At 45.0% G+C, this 19,159-nt stretch overlaps 1 protein-coding gene across 4 annotated transcripts in view; it reads left to right on the top strand.

Moving 5' to 3' along the window:
• NFYC (nuclear transcription factor Y subunit gamma) overlaps positions 1 to 18,638 on the top strand; it is a 31,677-nt gene extending 13,039 nt beyond the window's left edge. For 2 of the 4 annotated variants that reach the window (XM_082296559.1, XM_082296558.1), the window contains exons 2-10: positions 2,553 to 2,665; positions 6,028 to 6,099; positions 7,842 to 7,955; positions 8,815 to 8,910; positions 12,328 to 12,501; positions 12,953 to 13,111; positions 16,352 to 16,459; positions 17,114 to 17,173; positions 17,807 to 18,638. In XM_082296559.1, coding sequence (XP_082152685.1) covers positions 2,561 to 2,665; positions 6,028 to 6,099; positions 7,842 to 7,955; positions 8,815 to 8,910; positions 12,328 to 12,501; positions 12,953 to 13,111; positions 16,352 to 16,459; positions 17,114 to 17,173; positions 17,807 to 17,926 — 1,008 coding nt within the window. In that variant the 5' untranslated portion in view covers positions 2,553 to 2,560 and the 3' untranslated portion in view covers positions 17,927 to 18,638. Of the gene's footprint in view, positions 1 to 2,552; positions 2,666 to 6,027; positions 6,100 to 7,841; positions 7,956 to 8,814; positions 8,911 to 12,327; positions 12,502 to 12,952; positions 13,112 to 16,351; positions 16,460 to 16,581; positions 16,634 to 17,113; positions 17,174 to 17,806 lie in introns of all 4 variants that reach the window. The other 2 variants (XR_014227060.1, XM_082296560.1) reach the window with 2 other exon arrangements.
• The last annotated feature ends 521 nt before the right edge of the window (positions 18,639 to 19,159 follow it).

The following is a 19,159-nucleotide window of genomic DNA, read 5'->3' as shown; positions in this document are numbered from 1 at the left end:
AAATATCTCAGTTTGTGGGCAGGTTCTATTCTCATGCAAATAATTGTGGAAGAGTCAGCAAGAAATGTGTCAGTCACTGAATTCCAGAGGTTCCTTCACCTGGAGTTCTTCCTGTCTTGCTCTGAGACTGAAAATACAATTCCCTGACCTTTTTTTCCTTGTCAAATTCCCTCTGGCACTTCCCACGCCCAGGTTGCTGGAATTAAAATACAACTGTTCCCTGTCTTCCTTGGAAAAGTGTGGAATTAAAATAGAACCGTTCCAAGTATTCCTTGGGAAGTGTGGAATTAAAATAAAACCGTTCCAAGTATTCCTTGGGAAGCCTGGAATTAAAACAGAACCATTCCGTGTCTTCCTTGGGAAGTGTGGAATTAAAACAGAACCATTCCAAGTGTTCCTTGGGAAGTGTGGAATTAAAACAGAACCATTCCAAGTGTTCCTTGGGAAGTGTGGAATTAAAACAGAACCATTCCAAGTATTCCTTGGGAAGTGTGGAATTAAAACAGAACCATTCCAAGTATTCCTTGGGAAGTGTGGAATTAAAACAGAACCATTCCAAGTATTCCTTGGGAAGTGTGGAATTAAAATAAAACCATTCCAAGTATTCCTTGGGAAGTGTGGAATTAAAATAGAACCGTTCCAAGTATTCCTTGGGAAGCCTGGAATTAAAACAGAACCATTCCGTGTCTTCCTTGGGAAGTGTGGAATTAAAACAGAACCGTTCCAAGTATTCCTTGGGAAGCCTGGAATTAGAACCATTCCAAGTATTCCTTGGGAAGCCTGGAATTAGAACCATTCCAAGTATTCCTTGGGAAGTGTGGAATTAAAACAGAACCATTCCAAGTATTCCCTGGGAAGTGTGGAATTAAAATAGAACCGTTCCAAGTATTCCTTGGAAAACCTGGAATTAAAACAGAACCATTCCCTGTCTTCCTTGGGAAGTGTGGAATTAAAACAGAACCATTCCAAGTATTCCTTGGGAAGTGTGGAATTAAAATAGAACCATTCCCTGTCTTCCTTGGGAAGTGTGGAATTAAAACAGAACCGTTCCTTGTCTTCTTGGGAAGTGTGGAATTAAAATAGGACCATTCCAAGTATTCCTTGGGAAGTGTGGAATTAAAATAGGACCATTCCAAGTATTCCTTGGGAAGTGTGGGCTGGAGGATTGTCTGGCATGATCCCTTAGTGCCATTTTAGGGATCCTCCTTGCTTTGGAATAGTGGATTTTGGAATTCCTGGCTGCAGTAGGTTTGGGAATTCCTGGCTGATTCCTGTGACTGTTTCCAGAGGGGAGTCTGCTCGTGCATCACTGTGTAAAGGAAAAAAGACACACAAATATCCTGGAGATCCTTCCCTGTGGAAAATCCATCCTGTGGTGGGAGAGACAGAGATTTGTTTTCCATCCATGGGATCTGTGTCATTCCTGGATATTTTGGAGCTGCTCTGGGTGTTTGATGTTCTGGTGGCCATCCCAGAATTCCCAAGCTGCTCCCAGCACCTGGAAAGCACCAAGTTCCATCCTTTTGAGCTGTGTCTTCTTCCCAATCCTTCCAGGGTTGGGAATTCTGCTGGAGCCACATGCTCCTGTCACAGAGGAAGCCAGAAAGGCTGGTCCTGGTATTCCCAGGGATTCCCAAGTTGTGTGTCCAGCTTGGTGTTAATATTAACTGGAATTAGAATTCCTTGTCCCAAAGGTACAGCTCGATCCAGGGATTTATTGAGGGGGAAAATTGGTGTCAGCTGGGAGCTGAACCGGACCTGGAAAATGTCACTGGGCCACCAAGGGTGAGGTCAGTGAGTGCTGAGTGTCCCAACCCCCTCATCCCTCCTTACCTGGATATAGGGAGAGGCTGATCCCAGTTATTTTCCCTTTGTTTTCACCTTATTCCTTCTCGGGACTGTTTGCAGAGATCCCAATTTCCCGGGATGCACGGACACCCTCTGGAATAAATGAGCAGATCTGTAACACCCAAGGCTAAATCATGGCCGTGGGGCTTTGGAAAACGGCTTCAATCAAAAGATTTGGAATTGAAATCTTCCTGCTTTTGGTATCCTGCATTGTACAGACTGCTAATTCCTCCTCTTGATGCTACCCGAGGAAAAGAGGAATTTGAAAACTGCTGGAAAGCCACAAAAAGTGACACTTTAGTGTCAAACAGGCACAGAAGGAAATGTTTATTGTACTTTTTCTATGGAAAAATAAATTTAATTAAAAAAAAAACAACTCCAGAGACTGTGAGACCTGGGCTGGCATTTCTTCTGAGGGATTAGCCCTTTCCTGGATTCCTGGGACATGGAATCACAGAATGGTTTAGATGGGAGGGACATTAAGGATCATCCCATTCCTTCCCCTATCCCACGGTGCTCCAACCTGGCCTTGGACACTTCCAGGGATGAGTCAGCCACAGCTTCTCTGGGAAATCCATCCCAGCCCCTCACAGGAAGGAATTTCTTCCCAATCTTTAAACCCATCAACTTGAAGCCATTCCCCGTTTTCCTGCCTTTAATCCTGCTCTCCCTCCTCGCTCATTCCTGGTTTTTTCCTCTCCCAGTTCCCAGGATGTCCACGGACGGTGGCTTTGGCACGGCCGGGAACAGCGATGCCCAGCAGAGCCTCCAGTCCTTCTGGCCACGGGTCATGGAGGAGATCCGCAACCTCACCGTGGTGAGTGTCCCCAGGGATTGGTGTATTCCCAGAAAACCATTCCTGTCATTCCCAAAAAACCATTCCCAAAAATTCCCGTCAAAATCAAGCTCGGCTTGAATGTGTTCCTGCTCCAGGATCTGGGAAATTGGGTGTTGATATGGGATAAGGTGGTTTAGGAAGTGATCAATAATCCCCCAGCCATGGGGGATCTCCCAAAAACTGGAGATACGAATGGAATTGTAGCAGAGTCATAAAATCATGGAATGGTTTAGCTTGGAAAAGATCTTAAGGATCATCTCTGTTGCACCTTCCACTATCCCAGCTTTCTCCAAGCCCTGTCCAGCCAGGCCTGGAACATTCCAGGGCTGGGGAGTTCACCTCTCTGGGATGGAACAGTCAAACCTGCGGCTCCTTCTGGGCTAAAACAACACCCCAAAGGTGATTTAAAGGTTCTTTTAACAGGCTCTAGGTGGCTGCATCCTAGGGAATTTCAGGGAAATTCCTCTTGGGGAAAAGAGATGGGATTCTAAAACAGCTACAGGTGTAAGAGGAGATGCCAGAGGCCGCTTTAGGTGCCAGAAGATTGAGGGATTTGAGGATAAACCTCCCATTGTGCTGCTGTTCATATTCTGAATTATAAACATGTGAGGGAACCCTTGTCCACACCGAGTTTTTACTGACAAAATACGGCTTAGTCTCTTCCCTCCTCCCTAAATTCCCTGTTAATTCCAATTTTGTGAATGAACTTTTGAGTTTAGGCTCCTGCCCTAGTCCAGAACCACCTCCTTGGACAACCCTGAAGTGCTGAACTCACTCAAATGCCAAGTGTGTCGTTATCAGGTACTTTATTAAATTAAAGACGTTTGATTAAAAAAAATCCCGTCTAGGCTGAGAATAACAACTGGACTAAGCAGCTTCTATTTCCTTCCATCCCCACAAGAGGTGTGGGAACAAGGGCACGTAATAAAAATGACTTTTGAAGAGAGATTGATGGATTCCTGTGATCCAACGGGCCCAAAATCACTCTCCTGGTGCTTTTAATGCAGCTGAAAACAAAAGAACTTCAGTCCAAGCCAGGCTCTTCAAAGTAAAAACCCCCCAATCCACCAGGCCCAAGATAAGCTGCTTTTTGCAGCCTGTGTGCAGATAGTTGATTAAAGAAACAGATGTAGAAATTTGTATGCATAACCAGAATTAATTACTTTCCTCTTTCAGCACGGCGAATTCTTGTGTTCGGGAGCTGGAGTTTCATCTCCACATGAAAGGGGTTTATTATGCAGCTTATCAAGTATGGGCAGCTTAATTTTTAACTGTCAGTGGGATCTATTTATTGCTTTGCAAGCTCAGGAGTCATTGGAAATGGAGCTGAGGGCAGGGAAGGAAGAGGGATAACAGGAAAACATCCCAGCACTGTGCAGTCAAATCGTGGAATTTATTCTCTTTATTCTTGAAATTGCTCCCGTGGATGTGGGTGTAAAAGTGGCAGAGCAGGGAGTGAAAACTGTGTTGGACCCCTGATTTTTGAGGCTATTTTCTGCCTGCTTTTGTGCTTTTTTTGGTGGCTAAAATTCAGGGGAAAAAAACCAACAAGAACAACTTGCGTTTAAAGAAGAGAAGGATGCAGCGCAATCCCGGAGAAATAAGAACCAGGCCTAGGCTGAGCTCAGCATTTCAGCTCCACAAGAGGCCTGTGGAGACAGCGAGGCCTAATTTGGAGAAAAGAAAAGATGAGGAATTGGTGTCTGAAGCTTTTCCTGCTGGGTGGGGGCCAGTGCTGCTCCTGCCTCCCTTCCCCACCGTGCTGCTCCTTCTGATTTATGGGACGTGGCCTGGCTGCCTTAAAGGAATAAAGGAGGTGGAATTTTCCTGATTTTTTTTCTCTAAATCTAAAGATTTTAATATTATTTTACCTGTTTGTGTCTCCTCAGACTTATAAAAGTTGATATTAAAACTTAAGTGGTGCATATTAAAAATTTTCCCCTCAGCTTTCTGTGATACTCGAAGTTCATGAGGCTCTTTAAAAAAGAAAGAGCTGAGGGGAAAAAATAGCAAAAAACCAAGAATAACAACAAAAAAACCCCTTTAGGTTATTTTTCCGTGTCCTGGCAACCCCTTCAGTTGTTTATGTGGTGGTCCCTGGACATGGTGTATGTTTAAGGACATGGCCCAACCCTTTTATTGCCCCAAAACCCTTCAAAATTCCACATTCTCCATCAGGATGGGACAGCCGCACAACAAATTAATTCTGATTTGCAGCAGGAGCAACACACTCAGGTTCCTCTGCAGAATGAGGCACAAAAATGCCTTTTAATTATATATATATATATAAAAAAATGTATATAAATATATATATATAAATATATATAAATGTGCTGGATGTTAATTAAATAAAATGCCCCTGCTGAAATGCTGGCTGGGCCACGCACATTTTTCTTCGCAGGAAAGAAACACAGAACAGAAATTTCAAATAAAAACCAGCATTTTCAGCGTTTTTCCCCCTCTTTTGTTTCCCTAACACATCCTGCAGTGCTTTTTTTTCCCCTGGAGAAATGACTTCCCCATTATTTTCCTATGACATTTTTTGTTAAGAAGGGAAGGTTTTTTATTTTTTTGTTAGAAGTCTTTTATGAGTAGGAATTCTGCATTCCTGATGCAGTGGGATGTAGCCTCAGCCTTTCTCCCTTTTTTAAGAGATTCCTGGCAGAAATACACTGGATTGATTTATTTATTTTAATTCCACTTTTTCTCTTCAAGGAAGGGAGAAGCCTCTTGGTGGTTTCCTGAGCCCAGGAATTCTCTCCAGGGAATGCGTGGGTGCAAATTTGGGCTCAGTGATGTCTCAGGGCAGGATGATCCAGGTTCCTAAATCACCATTCCTGACTGGAAAACGGGGAAAAATCCACCTAAAAACATAAAACTGGTCTTTTGAACCAGGTTCTTGCAAGGTTTTTAACACCGAAATTGGGATTTGGCAACAGAGAAGTCCAAATAAAGGCAGGATTTCATCCAGCTCTTGTTTGCCTTCATGTTCTCCTGTGATTTTTTTGTAAATTCCAATGGTTTCTGGGGCCCAGGAAGCATAATTGAATTAGTTGTTTCAAATATAAATAGATGGATAAACGTGTGACAGCAGAAACATTCTGTCCTTCAGGAAAACTTCAGCTCGGAAGTGAAATAATGAATGTAAGTGTCTGACAGAAGAATTACATCAGTAAAAAATACAAAAAGGAGAATTCCCAGCCCTCAGGAAGAGCTGCCACACCTGAAAGAGAATAAATTTGATTTTAGCTAGCTCAATTCTAGAAAACACAGACCTGTTTTAAGTTTTTTACCTTTATTTTCAGTTAAATACCAGTAAAAAGTCTCAAATCTCTCTGCAGAAAGACTTCAGAGTTCAGGAGCTGCCCTTGGCTCGGATTAAGAAGATCATGAAGCTGGATGAAGATGTGAAGGTATTCAGGATTTAATATATTATTTCTTATTGATTTAATATATGTTAAAATATAAATATATTTTATAGTTATTATTTATTTCATACTTATTTTTTATCATTCAGGATTTTTACCTGGAATATTTATGATCCTTTTCCTGGATATTTTACCTATAATTCCTTGAAATTCAGTATTCTTCTTGTTATTATTTTTAAAGCGTTTTTTAACAAAATTCCCTGGCCTTGTGTAATTAAACCGAGCTGGGAAAGCAGAAACATTTGGGATTTTGATGAAGGTTTTTGCAATTTTGTTTTCTTGTGATAAATCCCACTTTAAGGGTATAATAAATACAAAAATAATTCTGGCTATTTCCTGTTTTCCCTAGGGCTTAACTGTCTTTTCTCAAGTTCCCTCTTTGTTTTTCTCTACTCTCACAAAGATTTAGAGTGATTTTTGTGTCCCTTAATTCACTTTTTTATGGACAACTAAGCAATAATTCAGGTGGATAACATGGGTTTGATCCCAGTAGATTGACATCACTTAATTTTGTGCCACTTATTTTAGTTTCTTATCGAAAAATAAACAATAATTTAGGGGGATGACCTGGATTTGATCCCAGTATTTGGGATTTTGATGACAAGGACACACAAATTGATGAAAATCCCTGAGAAGGAAGAGGGAATCACCTGCAGTTTTTGACTCTGTGCTGCTCCAGTCATCCCTGGTTTTTTATTTGGAAAACTGTCACTTAATTCCTGAGGGAAAAGAGAATTGTTTGTCCTTTTTTATTTTTTTTTCCTCAATGTGACTCCATCCTTCTGTGAGGACAACCCTTAATTTAAATGAAATCCTGAAAATTCTCTATTCATAATCCCTGGAAAAGGATCATCCCAGGCCTCTGAGGGCCCAACTCAGTGTCTGAACCAAATAAATGCCAAATTTGTGATGATAAAGGGGAAAATGAGATTTTAAGGCAGAGTGGAGAACCAGGAAAAGTCTCTGGCCTGTCTGCAATATTCCTATTAAAAGGTTAATTAATAAGCATTAATGCCAAGGCAGCTGATAATGAAACTGCTTCATTTGAGTAAAACTGGAGCCAGATTTTTTTTTTTTTAAAGGAAAAATAATTTGGTGAGGCCAATCTTTACTCCAAAACTCCTTTGCCATTTCACATTTATTACAAATTATTGAAGTGTTTTAACTGTGAAGGAAGGGCTGGGTTTCAAATGAGCCCTCAGAGTGTCCCAGTCAATTCCCAAATCTTTTCTGGATGCTCCAAGGCACTGCTGGTGAATATTCACCAGTGCCATGGTTTCGAAAGGACAGAGGGCAGAAACCAGGAGGAAATTTGGGATAATTGAAGAAATTGGGATATTGGGAAGGAATTCCTCCCTGTGAGGGTGGTGAGGCCCTGGCACAGGTGGCCCAGAGAAGCTGTGGCTGCCCCATCCCTGGGTGTGTCCAAGGTATTGGAATGAGCTGAGCTTTGAGGTCAACTCAAAGTGGTTTCCCGAACCATTCCATGATCCAATTCCATGATTTTATGCCCTTAATCCAGGAGGAAGCAGCCTTTCAAGCCAAACTTTAGAAGCCCAAAACTCTTCTCCCATGAGCTCAGCTCAGTCCGACCTGAGAAAAATCCTGAGGTGAAAATTCCTCCAAATTCACATTTAACCGCACAACTTCTACTGACCTGATGAAATTCCTCTTTGCACTGTTAGAATTGAGTGGTAAAAGTCAAAATCACCTCATTTTTTTGGCAGATGATCAGCGCAGAAGCTCCTGTGCTGTTCGCCAAGGCCGCCCAGATCTTCATCACCGAGCTGACCCTGCGAGCCTGGATCCACACGGAGGACAACAAACGCAGGACCCTGCAGGTAAAGCAGCTCCTTCCCACCTCCAGCTGCTCCCAAATCCCTTCCCAACTCCTTGTTTCCATAACAAAAGGCTTGTTTTGTACACAGAAACCTGGTTCGTGCTGCAAACCTGGGTACAAAGCGCATGAGGACAAAGCTGAAAGGCTTTTTCTCTTAATTTAATTAAAATCAACCTGCCCAAACGCAAATCTCCATCTCTCAGCTCATCGTGACCTGCTGGAACAACTCAGTGCAGCTGCAGCTGTTGAATTTCTGGCTGATTTTGTTGTCGTTAGTTCTGATGTGAACTTGTAGAGGTTTGGTTTGTGGTGATGAAAGGGTGGAGGTGAAAACAAAAATACAACCAAATACAGATTGTTGGCTCTTGCAGCTTGAGAGGCCCTCGATGAGAGTCATTTTTTAATGGTTGAAGAGTAAAGTGTAACTTTTTTGGGTCTTTTTATGAAGACAAAGAGAAGGCTTCCAGTTTTAGTCTTAAAAATTGAGCAGAATTACTGGAAAATACAACAACCATTAATTCAGGCCCTTGGGTCAGGGGAAAAATTGAGATATTGGGGCCCACATCAGCTCTGCTGTCCCTGGGCAGGAGCTGCTGATTAGGGGTGGGCACCCACCACTGATATCCATTAAACTGGTCTAAAGCTGTTCCTTAACCCTGGAAGAGTCTGAATTTGATAAAAACCTTTTTTCTTGCACGTTTGGGAAGTTTTGCTCAGCACAGAACTGAATTTCCACCACCTGGGACCTGGAGGAGACATTCCCCTCTTTTTCCCTCAGTTTTAAACGCCTTTAACTTTATTTATCCAGTGACAAAAAACACTCCTGAAGCTGAGGAATGCTTTTCCCTTTGTTGTTCCAGAGGAATGACATCGCCATGGCAATCACCAAGTTTGACCAGTTTGATTTCCTGATCGATATTGTCCCCAGGGATGAGCTGAAGCCTCCAAAAAGGCAGGTGAGACACAAAATTATGGAATTCTGGTCCTTTCCTTGGCATAGTTTCAGCCTCTGATGAAAACAGAGGTGATAAAACAACACAGAATCAGTTTAAGCATGAGGTTTTTGCCTCTTTCTTTTATTTACTGTGGATTTCAGGTTCTTAAATGCTTAAATTTCAGGTTTTTAAATGCTTCAATAAAGAGTAAGAATCATAAATTTAAAAAAACCATAAATAAAAATAAAAATCATAAATAAAAATCATAAATAAAACCCATAAATACAAATAAAAACCACAGAGTTTTCATGGAAATAGAGCTTGACTGGAGATCCACACAAGTCTGACCAACAAACCAAACTCACTCCTGAACACTTCTGATCCCAAATGGTGCCAGTGGGAAAATTTTAATTTAAAAAAAAAAGTGTTTATCTACATTTTCTGACTTGTGGGTTGAAAAATCCCCCTCCTGCATCCTTTGGGGCAGTCAGTGCCTCTGTAAACATCCTTGACTGGAAGCTGGAAGGTGCTGGAAGGAGCTTTCAGTCGGATGTTTACAGCAGCAGGCTGCTGCTCTCAGCTGAGCACGCTGCAGGGATTCCTCATCCCTTTTCCTTAAAATTCCCCTGCTGGAGAAAAACTCTGGGCTCCCCTTAAGGCCCTGTTTGGATAATTCTGCTCCTTGCTCCTGCAATCAAAAAAAAAAAAAAAAAGAAAAAAATGCTAAAACAACTCATTTCTGCTACTTCTGGAGGTTTGCAGTGTGGAAAAATCCAAGTTGGCCTTTAAAACTGGCGGATTTGGGAGCCTTTGGAACGTCTTGACTTGGAAGTTTGTCTCTGACATGGATTTTTTTTTTCCCCTATTCCACTCTAAATCCTGGATAGCACAGAAAATTCTGTCTGTTCTGAGTGTACAGAGCAGCATTCCCATTTGGAGCTGGATTTTGGAGGCTGCTGCTTTATTTTATACCTGGAAGTGTCCTCGTGGTGCTCCTGGAGTGACAACCAAAGGGAGGGAATAGGGAATCCACACCTCTTCCTTTGGGATGGTCCCTGAGCTGGGTTTAACCTCCCAGCCTGATTTCCAGGTGTAGAAAATACAGAAAACACTTTTCCATGTCCCAAATATCCAGGAGAGTCCATCCTGCTGCTGCTGGGGTTAAAAATCAGCATCCCAGGTGTGCTGGGAACTCGACATAAAATATAAATATCGACATAAATCCTCATGATTTATCCAAAATTCATTAGTTTGGTATTAATTACAAGACAAAACAGCCTCCACAGCTTCTCTTCTTAATGAGGGAAAGCAACCTGGAGTTTCTTTTTCAGCTGGAATCATTGAAATTTCCATTCTGGCATTGGAAATCCACTTTTTTTTTTCCCCTTGAGGTGCCTCATTCCTGTACTTTTCTATTTTTAGCAGTGCACCATGTTTGGGAGGGAGAGCATTCCCGCTGTCTTCTCCTTGCTTGATTCACATCGGGACATTCTGATTACAGAACATCCAAGTTCTGGAATCCAAGGAATTCCTGGAGCACTTTGAGGGTGTGTTACAGCATCTGGGATAAGGTGTCCTGCTGATCCACCCCAGCCAGGAAATCCTGGGCAGTTTTGGGTGGAAATGAGGCTGGGGAGATGTTCCTCACCCATCTGTGACCACTGCTGGAACACCAGGAATGCTTTTTCCAGCAGGAAAAGTTGAATGGAGAAATAGCTGCCCCTTAGGAATGTAGGTTAAGGATTTACAGGGAAAATCCTGTGGGAAAGTGGCTGCCTGAGCCTGGAATTTTTTTTTTTTTGGCTGGATTTACAATCTGTATTTCATCTCTACCACGTTTGACAAGGCAGTGCTGGTTCTTGGAACAGCTGGGAATGAAATCCCAGTGTTGTGTTGCTCTGGGAACTCCAGCTGTGCAGCTTGGAAATAAAAGGTGGCAAATGCTGGGACAGGAGGGAGTTGAAGCAGATTTGGATTTAAAGCCGTTCCTGCCTGTGGCAAACGGGGTTGAACCTGGAAGACATGCTCAGAGAAGGGCTCGTTTGCCATAATTATTTCAGGATTTAGCTGGAATTGGGGATTGGAGCGCTCCAGAAATAACCTACCTAAGGATTGGGCTTAGAGCAGCCCCAGCTCTTCACTGCCTGTGGGTTGCTGGTTGCCTGGAAATGTGCCCTGGTGAAAATATATTTTAATTTGTTATTAGTCCTTTCCTCAGAGGAATTAATGAGGGGAATGGGAATAACCAGGGAGCTGCAGGAGTAGGAGGTGGTGTGTTTGGTGGTGGTTGTGATGATGTTTGCCCTGAGTGCCAGGCTCAAAGTTGGTCTTTTTTACAGCCAGCTGGGATCAGTTTAATCTTTGGGCTGTGATTTTCTGCTGGGAAACCTCCCAGCAGTAATTCCTCAGTTGTTCTCCTTCCCAAAAACCAGCTTCTAAGCAAACAAACTCCTCACTCCAGCCCGATGCCCACCCAGACATCACCCACTGCTCCTGTTTAATGTGAATTTTCCTTTTCCTGCCCAGCTGGATCAACTGAAGGGGGAATCCATGAGCAAGCCTCAAAAAAGCAGGGATTCCAGCAGGCTGTTGGAAGTGGGAATGTCCCATGTTGTAGCACGTGTAAACATCCTACACTCTCAGCTGTGAACTCGAGGTGGCTGGGAGAGGATTGTTTACGCCTTCTGCCATGGAGTGAACGTCTGGGAGCTGCATCTGCCCTCAGCTGCCTCATCCAACTGCTCTGGGGAGCTCAGGAATTCTCATCCTGGAGTATTCACGGCTCACCACGTCCCATAATCTCCGAAAATCCTGGAATATCGTTGATCATGAGGGGCTTTTCTCTCCTGAGGTGAAAGCAAGCAGCGTTGCTGCTGACAGGGAGGCAGAGCAGAGCCTCTGGTTCTTCGTGCTGCTGAGAGATCCCTGCTCCCACAGCAGGGAATGGTTGTCAGCCTGGAAAAGCTGGGTTTAAATAAATAACTCCAGGCATGACAGAGAGCATCAAATCCATGACTTTTATTCGCAGGGCTTTGACATCAGAGCTTGGTGGAGGGTTGGGAACGCAGCTCAGGAGAGGGGTTGGGTGACAGAGGAGGCTCTGTCAGTTTTCCTGGGGCACTTGCAATTCCTCCTGTGATGGAATTCACCGGTGAGGAAGTTCCATGGCTTTCAGCTCTGGTAATTTTATTCATTTCCACCTCCTCGTGGTGATTCCACCTCAGTGGCCACTCCACATTATCCCCACTTTATTGGGAACGCTCCTGATTTCCATAGAGCTGAATAAATGAGGATTTCTCAGCTCACACTGACTTGGTTAAACATTTCTAAGTGAGATATTAAAGCTCCTTTCCCACGGGATGTGTTTGGGGGGGATATTCAGCTGTGGGGCGGGCGGGTGCTGTGTTCCCATCCCAATTCCCGATGGTTTTCCTGCAGGAAGAGGTGCGCCAGGCTGTCACCCCAGCTGAACCTGTGCAGTATTACTTCACCCTGGCCCAGCAACCTGCAGCAGTGCAGGTGCAGGGCCAGCAGCAGGGCCAGCAGACCACCACGGCCACCACCACCATCCAGCCGGGCCAGATCATCATCGCCCAGCCCCAGCAGGGCCAGGTGAGCCAGACCTGAGGGAGCCAGGGGAATCATAGGGATGGATTGCTCAGGAAAATCAATGACAGCATGGAAATCATGGGTTGGGATGGGATGAGATGGTTTGGCTTGGGTTGGGAGGGAAGGAACTTAAAGCTCATCTCGTTTCGTGGTCAGGGACCTTCTGCTGTCCCAAATTGTTCCAATCCTCGTCCTGCCTTACCTTGGACACTTCTGTGGGGCAACCTCAGCTTTGCAGGGCCAAATGTGGTTCCTGGTCCTGATTCTAGTTCACATTCCCCAGGAAAGTGCCTCACCTGGGCTCTGAGCTCCCTCTGGGGTGATTTAATCCTCACAATTCCTCAGTGTAGGACAGGCAACGAGCAGTGGGTGTGGGACAGGCTCTGTCTGCTCCAACCCCGGTATCTCGTGGCTTTTCCACCCCTGGATCCTCATCCCTGCTTTTTTTTTGCAGACCACTCCTGTGACAATGCAGGTGGGAGAGGGGCAGCAGGTCCAGATCGTGCAGGCCCAGCCCCAGGGCCAGACCCAGCAGGCTCAGAGCGGCACAGGGCAAACCATGCAAGTGATGCAGCAAATCATCACCAACACGGGAGAAATCCAGCAAATCCCGGTAAGATTTGGCCAGGAGGAAAGGTGGAAAAGTCCCCCTTGAGCAAACTGTGAGCATGAGGCCGTTTCTGTTTGCTTTTTTAACTGGCAGAGGAAGTTTGGATTGAGTGGTGTGTTTCCTGCACTTAGGAAAACCAACCAGGTGTGACATGAAGGGGGAAATAAATCTTAACCCACTTAGTCCAGACTCATTGCCCACCCCAAACACCTCCCCCTGAGTGAAATAGTTGTGATTAGGAAGCAATAAATAAAATATTTCCTGGCTAAACCTCAGTTCTTCACCACAGCCTGGTTTGAAGAAAAGAGAATTCTTTTGCCTTTACTTGGTTGTGCCTCTGCGATCTGAAGTCGTGACCTGGCAGGCTGAGTGGGAAAGGTGCCATTTGGGAGTTATTAATAAACTTTGATGTTAAAAGAAATATTTCTCCAAAATATTTGGAGCTGATTGGAGGAGATAAGTCCTCACTTTCACATCAGCCTTCAAAATGGGATTTGGGGTGCCCAGCATAAGCAAAACTTTCTGAAATGTGTCCTAAGTAAACAGAGGGGTGAAAAAAGTCACATTAACTTAAAATCACTACAAAGCTGAGGCTTTTGGTGCCCAGCTGGAAAATCTCACACCTCTTAGAGAAAAAGAAAATTAAAAATCACCCAGTTGTGTGTACCAGAACCCAAAGGTCACCTGGTGCCAGACATTTCTCTTGGATTTCTGTTCTTGTCCTCACAGCTATGGCAAAACTGAGCTTTCACACAGGTTTTGCCTTTGCAGCCTTGCTGAGCTTCCCTCTGCTCTTGCTGTGCCAGAGCATCTTGGAAAGAGTTTGGATTGGGGGAGTTGCCAGATTTTTCCAGCTCTTTTCATCTCTTGAGTCTTCAGTCATCTCTTGAGTCTTCAGCTGATTCCTGCTGCCTTGAGGTGTTGATCAGAAAGGAGGAAATTGCCAATTTGGCTGTTTTATTACAAGGAACCCTTTTCCTTCTCTGCATTTTTCTTGTCCATTTCTTTTTTCTCTTCCATTTCTTTTTTTTCCCTTCTTTTCCATTTTTTTTTCTTTTCCATTTCTTTTTTCTCTTCTTTTCCTTGTGAAAATCTCTCCAAGAGACTTGTTCCTCAAAGAATTGTGAAAGGAGATCTCCAGTGGATCGTCAGCAAGAAAAGAACAGCTCAGATTTGTCCTCAGTTGTCTCCAGGGAATGCTGGAACTACAGGAAGGGACTTGGACACCAGTTAGGATAAAAAATTCCTTGTAAAGGAGCTGGGCAGGGCCAAAACCTCCTGCAGAAAATCCAGGAGGATCCTTTGGGAAGTGATCCCGTGTTTTCAGACAGACTGGAGAGGTTTTAGGGTCTGGTTTTGACCAAGAATTTGCTTTTTCCTCTGTCTTTCCTGGGGTTGTGGAAGAACAGGGAGCTGTGCTTGCTCCTCAGGAGCTGCCAGGGGCTGGAGTGTGGTGATTTTTTGGGAACACCTGGATCTCTGACAGTTCCAAGACTTCAAACCAGCAATGTAGGAGCAGTGTGGGATGGAATAATCCCGATTCACAGCTCCCCATCCAGCAGAGATCCTGTTTGGCTGCAACCAGGAGGATTCTTCTGTTGAAGAACCACAATTGGTGCTGAAGGAGCTTCCAGCAAATGAAATAAAATAAAACTTGGAGAAAAACTCCCTGTGAGAGCTTTGGGAAGAATTTGGATTTGGCTCCACAACAATCCAGTTTCCTTGGTCTGTTCTGCTCTTCCTGCTTTGCTTTCTCTTATTTTTCCTTCATTTCTTTTCTCTCTTGGCACAGTCAGTGCCATCTTCTGACAGTTCTGGGGTCTCTGAGGGCTCAGCAGAGAATCTTGGATCACCCAAATAGAGTTGGAAACTCTCTCCTGAAACTGGAAGTGCCTCTGGAGTGTTGGGAGCATCTTACTCCTGGTTTCTTGTGGTTTTCCACACGTTGCTGGTGCTGTGCACACTCCCTGCTGCTCTTTATTCCAGAAATAAAGTGGAAAAGTGGAGGTTTATTTTTTGACAGGGAAAAACTGGAAGTGAATCCATCGATTAAGCGAGAATCACTTGTTTGGCCACGTGAATTTGCTGTTCAATTTAATCTGTGTCTTACCCAAACCTCATTTTGGGCAGGTTCTTTGGAGCTTCCTCTCCTTGCTGGAAGAACTTTTCCCAAATCTCTTCCACCCATTCATTTAATGAGTCATTAAAACCTAATCCCCCAGCGTGGAAACCGTGACCTCCCTTGCAGATCTCAATGCAGAAACCAGTTTGGGATTGAAATTTTGTTGCTCAAGGGGAATTTATTTGCTCTTGAAATAATTTTGGAGCTTTCAGACACATCTGGGGGAGTTGGTGGCAGTTGTGGAAATGCCAGGACCACGTTCCAGGCACTTCCTTATCAGTCAGCAGTTTTTTAGAGTATTCTCTGTGTTCTTTTGAGAAAAAAAAACTCAAAAAAACCCCATTTTTTGGTATAAAATTAACCTTAAAACTGTGAATCTCAGTGTTGTAAAGTTAAATAACACAGAAGGAAAAATCCAGCCGTGCTATCTGTGCCCTTTTAATTGCTCTCAAGTGTGTATTAACAGTGTTACCTTCATGTCCCACACTCCCAAGCATCCAACCTGCCACAAAATCAGGGATTTAGGGAATAAATTTGGGGTTGAATCTCACACATGAAGCAGTGACACCAAAAGGTTGAGCCTCTGCCAGGTGGGGGTTGACAGGTGTTGGCAGAGAGCTGCCTTCAGAGCTTCCAAATCTATCTTTGGGGTTTGCCATCTCTGCTGGCTTTATTTCTGGGGAAAATTCCTGTGTATTCCTTAATTTTTGGCAGGATACAATAGAGGTGTAGGATATGATGAGCTCCTAAGAGTTGATGTGAAATGCTGCGTCAAAGGAGTAAAATTTAATTCTTGTGACCGAAAACGCTCCCAAATCCCTGAGAAACCGAGCCATTAATATGCTTTAGCTACTAACTGACCCCTTCCCAGCCTGGAAAAAAAAGCAGGAATGTGGTGCCTCAGGGATATCCAGGAGCTCTGTGACCTCACGTTTACCTTTAGGGTCCCTTGTGATGGTTCCTGCTGGGAACCCTTCAGAATTCCGTGGAGCTGCCGGGCAAAGCTCACCCATAACTCCAGCTCCTGTGGTGGAATCGAGCAGGGAATTTTTGCTGTGTGTTCAGGGTGTGCAGAGTGACCTGTTTCGTTTTCTTTCCCTGCCCCCTCCACTTGTCTCCAGGTCCAGTTGAATGCTGGCCAGCTGCAGTATATCCGCTTAGCCCAACCCGTGTCAGGCACCCAGGTAGTCCAGGGGCAGATCCAGACGCTTGCAACCAATGCACAGCAGGTATGCACTCCACAGGGCTGCCTCCAAGTCTTCTTCCCTAGCTCCTGAAGCTGCGAATTCCAGGGGATTTCGACCACCTCTTGGGTTAGGATTCCTGCCTTTCTTTTCTTCCTGTTTGTCAGAGTTTAAAAAAAGAAAGAAAGAATGAAGGAGCGTAGCGGAAACCTCCTTTAGGTGAGAGGTGCATGCAAACCTTGTGTGTGTGTGTGTGTGTGTGGCTCTGGGTGAAGCTCACGCTGCTTCTGAGCTGCTTGCAGGTAACATTTGGGCTCATCAACCTTCTCTTTCCTTCTCCTTCTGCCTGGGTGAGGGAGGAGCCGGGCAGGAAAGGCGGAACGTCGGGAGCGGCGCTGCCACGTTGAGGCTGAGGGATCCTGCTCTGCCTTCCCGCTGGCCTGGAGGCCACGTTCTCCTCAGGGGAGGCAGAGAGGACGTGGTTTTGGATCTGGAAGGACCTGATTTGGGGTCTGGAAGGACGTGGTTTTGGTCTGGAAGGAGGTGTTTGGTCTGGAGGTGCCGTTCCTCTCGCGGTTGGGGTGCTGGACAATGTGGCCGAGGTTAAAAAGCTCTCCCCAGGCAGCAGCAGGATGGTGTTGGTGGGGTTGTGACCCTCTGGGAAGAGCTGTCAGTGATCAGCTGCTCTTATCTCTGTAGATAACGCAGACAGAGGTGCAGCAAGGGCAGCAGCAGTTCAGCCAGTTCACAGATGGACAGGTAAGAACTGGGGGTCACAAGGGACACAGGGACTGTCCTAAATCTGCATTTTCCTGCAAATCAGCTCCTGGCCTGCAGCAAGATGAGGGAACGTTCTGCCAGTCTTAATTCAGGTGGATTCTTAGTGTTCTGCTGCCTTTGCTCCAGTTAATTATTAATTTAATTTATTAATCCAGTCCCTGGATTAATAAGTTAAATTAATTTCACCCTGGCACTCCAGGTGAAATCCTAAATTCTAATCAATTCAAGAATAAAGGTTTTAACATCTGGCTGTTCCAAAAGTATCATAAATCATGGAATGGTTCGGGTTGGAAGGACCTTAAAGCTCATCCACTTCCAACCATGTGAAGGACACCTTCCCCTATCCCAGATTGCTCCAAGCCCCATCCAGCCTGGCCTGGGACACTTCCAGGGATGGGGCAACCACAGCTTTTCTGGGAATTCCATTCCCTTCCTCATAGGGCCTGATGTGAGCCTGGGCATCAGGAATTCCCAGAAGGACTTTGATGGGAATTAGCAGCAGATTCGGTGGCAGCTCATGGTGGCTTTGGGGTTTTTGGGGCACCAAACGTGAGAGGTTCTGAGGGTGCTGAGCACTGACAGAAGTTCCTGTCCCACGTTCTGTGTCTGCAGCAGCTGTACCAGATCCAGCAGGTGACAATGCCCGCGGGCCAGGACATCACCCAGCCCATGTTCATCCAATCCACCAACCAGAGCTCGGACGCCCAGGCCACGCAGGTGACAGGGGACTGAGCCAGGACCTGGCACCGAGTCCCCAAACCCAACCCCGAGCACCTCTGGGCCGAGGAGCACACCTGAGAGTAAGCCTATAGTAGGCTCTGCCATCTCCACCTTGCTCTGCTGGGTATGGGAATATGCAGAATATCCAGCAGACTCTGCCAAGAATGCAATATTTTTATTTTCAAACCAATCTTTGTGTATCCAGCTGCTTTTCCAAACCCCGAGAGAAGCAATCCGAAGGGATTTGGAGCATCTCATTGAACAAATGTGGGAAATGTTTTCATTTCTAGGAAAATCCTGAGGGTACTGCTCCTGTCAGAGCTCTATTCCTGCTGTTCTGTTGGTATTTTTTTTTTTCCTCTGGATAGAGCTAGATTTGGTCCTCCCATCTCAGTGGGTTTTAGGGAATTTTGGGGGGGAGGGGAGGGGGGGTGGGAAGTGTGTGTGGTTGAGATTTTTCCTTCCTGCCTCCTTTTTTTGGAGCATTTGCTGTATGCAGGGAATAGGAGGAGGAGTAATTGAAGTGAAACAAAATAAACAAACATTCCTTGTATTATGATTGTATTTTCTAAGGGCAAAAAATCCTTGAATTTGGCTCCTGGGTTCCAGAAAAACTGATGGAATCTGGACAAAACCCCAGCCCTGCTGTTACCTGTTGTCCTGGCTTTGGTCCATGCATGTAATATAAGCTTCATGAAAGGAAATAAATTTGCTTTTTGTCATATCCTATGTGTGTGCTGTCCGTGAGATCCAGGAGCAGCCTGAATCCCTGGAAAAGTTACACCTGGAGCAGGGAAATCAGCCTGGACAAGGGCTTGGCTGAGAGCTCAGGTAATGTGAGAAATGTGTGAAATTTGGGACAAAAAGAACCCCCCTGTGTTCCAGCAGAGATCAGAGATTTTGGGGGACTCAAAATCTTGCTAAGAAGATTTGGAAGGAGGGACAGGAGGTCCTTCCAAGCTGCTTTTGGATCGTCTTCCAATCAGGTGGAATTTCTGCTTTGGGAATCAAGGGTGGAAAATCCTTCCCAAGGTCACCGAGTCCAGGCTGTGCCTGATCCCCACCTTGTCCCCAGCCCAGGGCACTGAGTGCCACCTCCAGGTGTTCCTTGGACACCTCCAAACCTCCCTGGGCAGTTCCTTCCAATGCCTGACCACCTTTTCCATGGAGAAATCCTTCCTGAAGCTCCCCTGGCACAGCTTGGGGCCGTTTCCTTGTCCTGGGAGCAGAACCCAAATAAATCCC

The sequence above is a fragment of the Coloeus monedula genome, assembly GCF_965178545.1.
Source record: "Coloeus monedula genome assembly, chromosome: 24".
Taxonomy (NCBI): domain Eukaryota; kingdom Metazoa; phylum Chordata; class Aves; order Passeriformes; family Corvidae; genus Coloeus; species Coloeus monedula.
The sequence above is the reverse complement of the archived record's forward strand: the minus strand, read 5'-3'. Positions and strand labels throughout refer to the sequence as shown.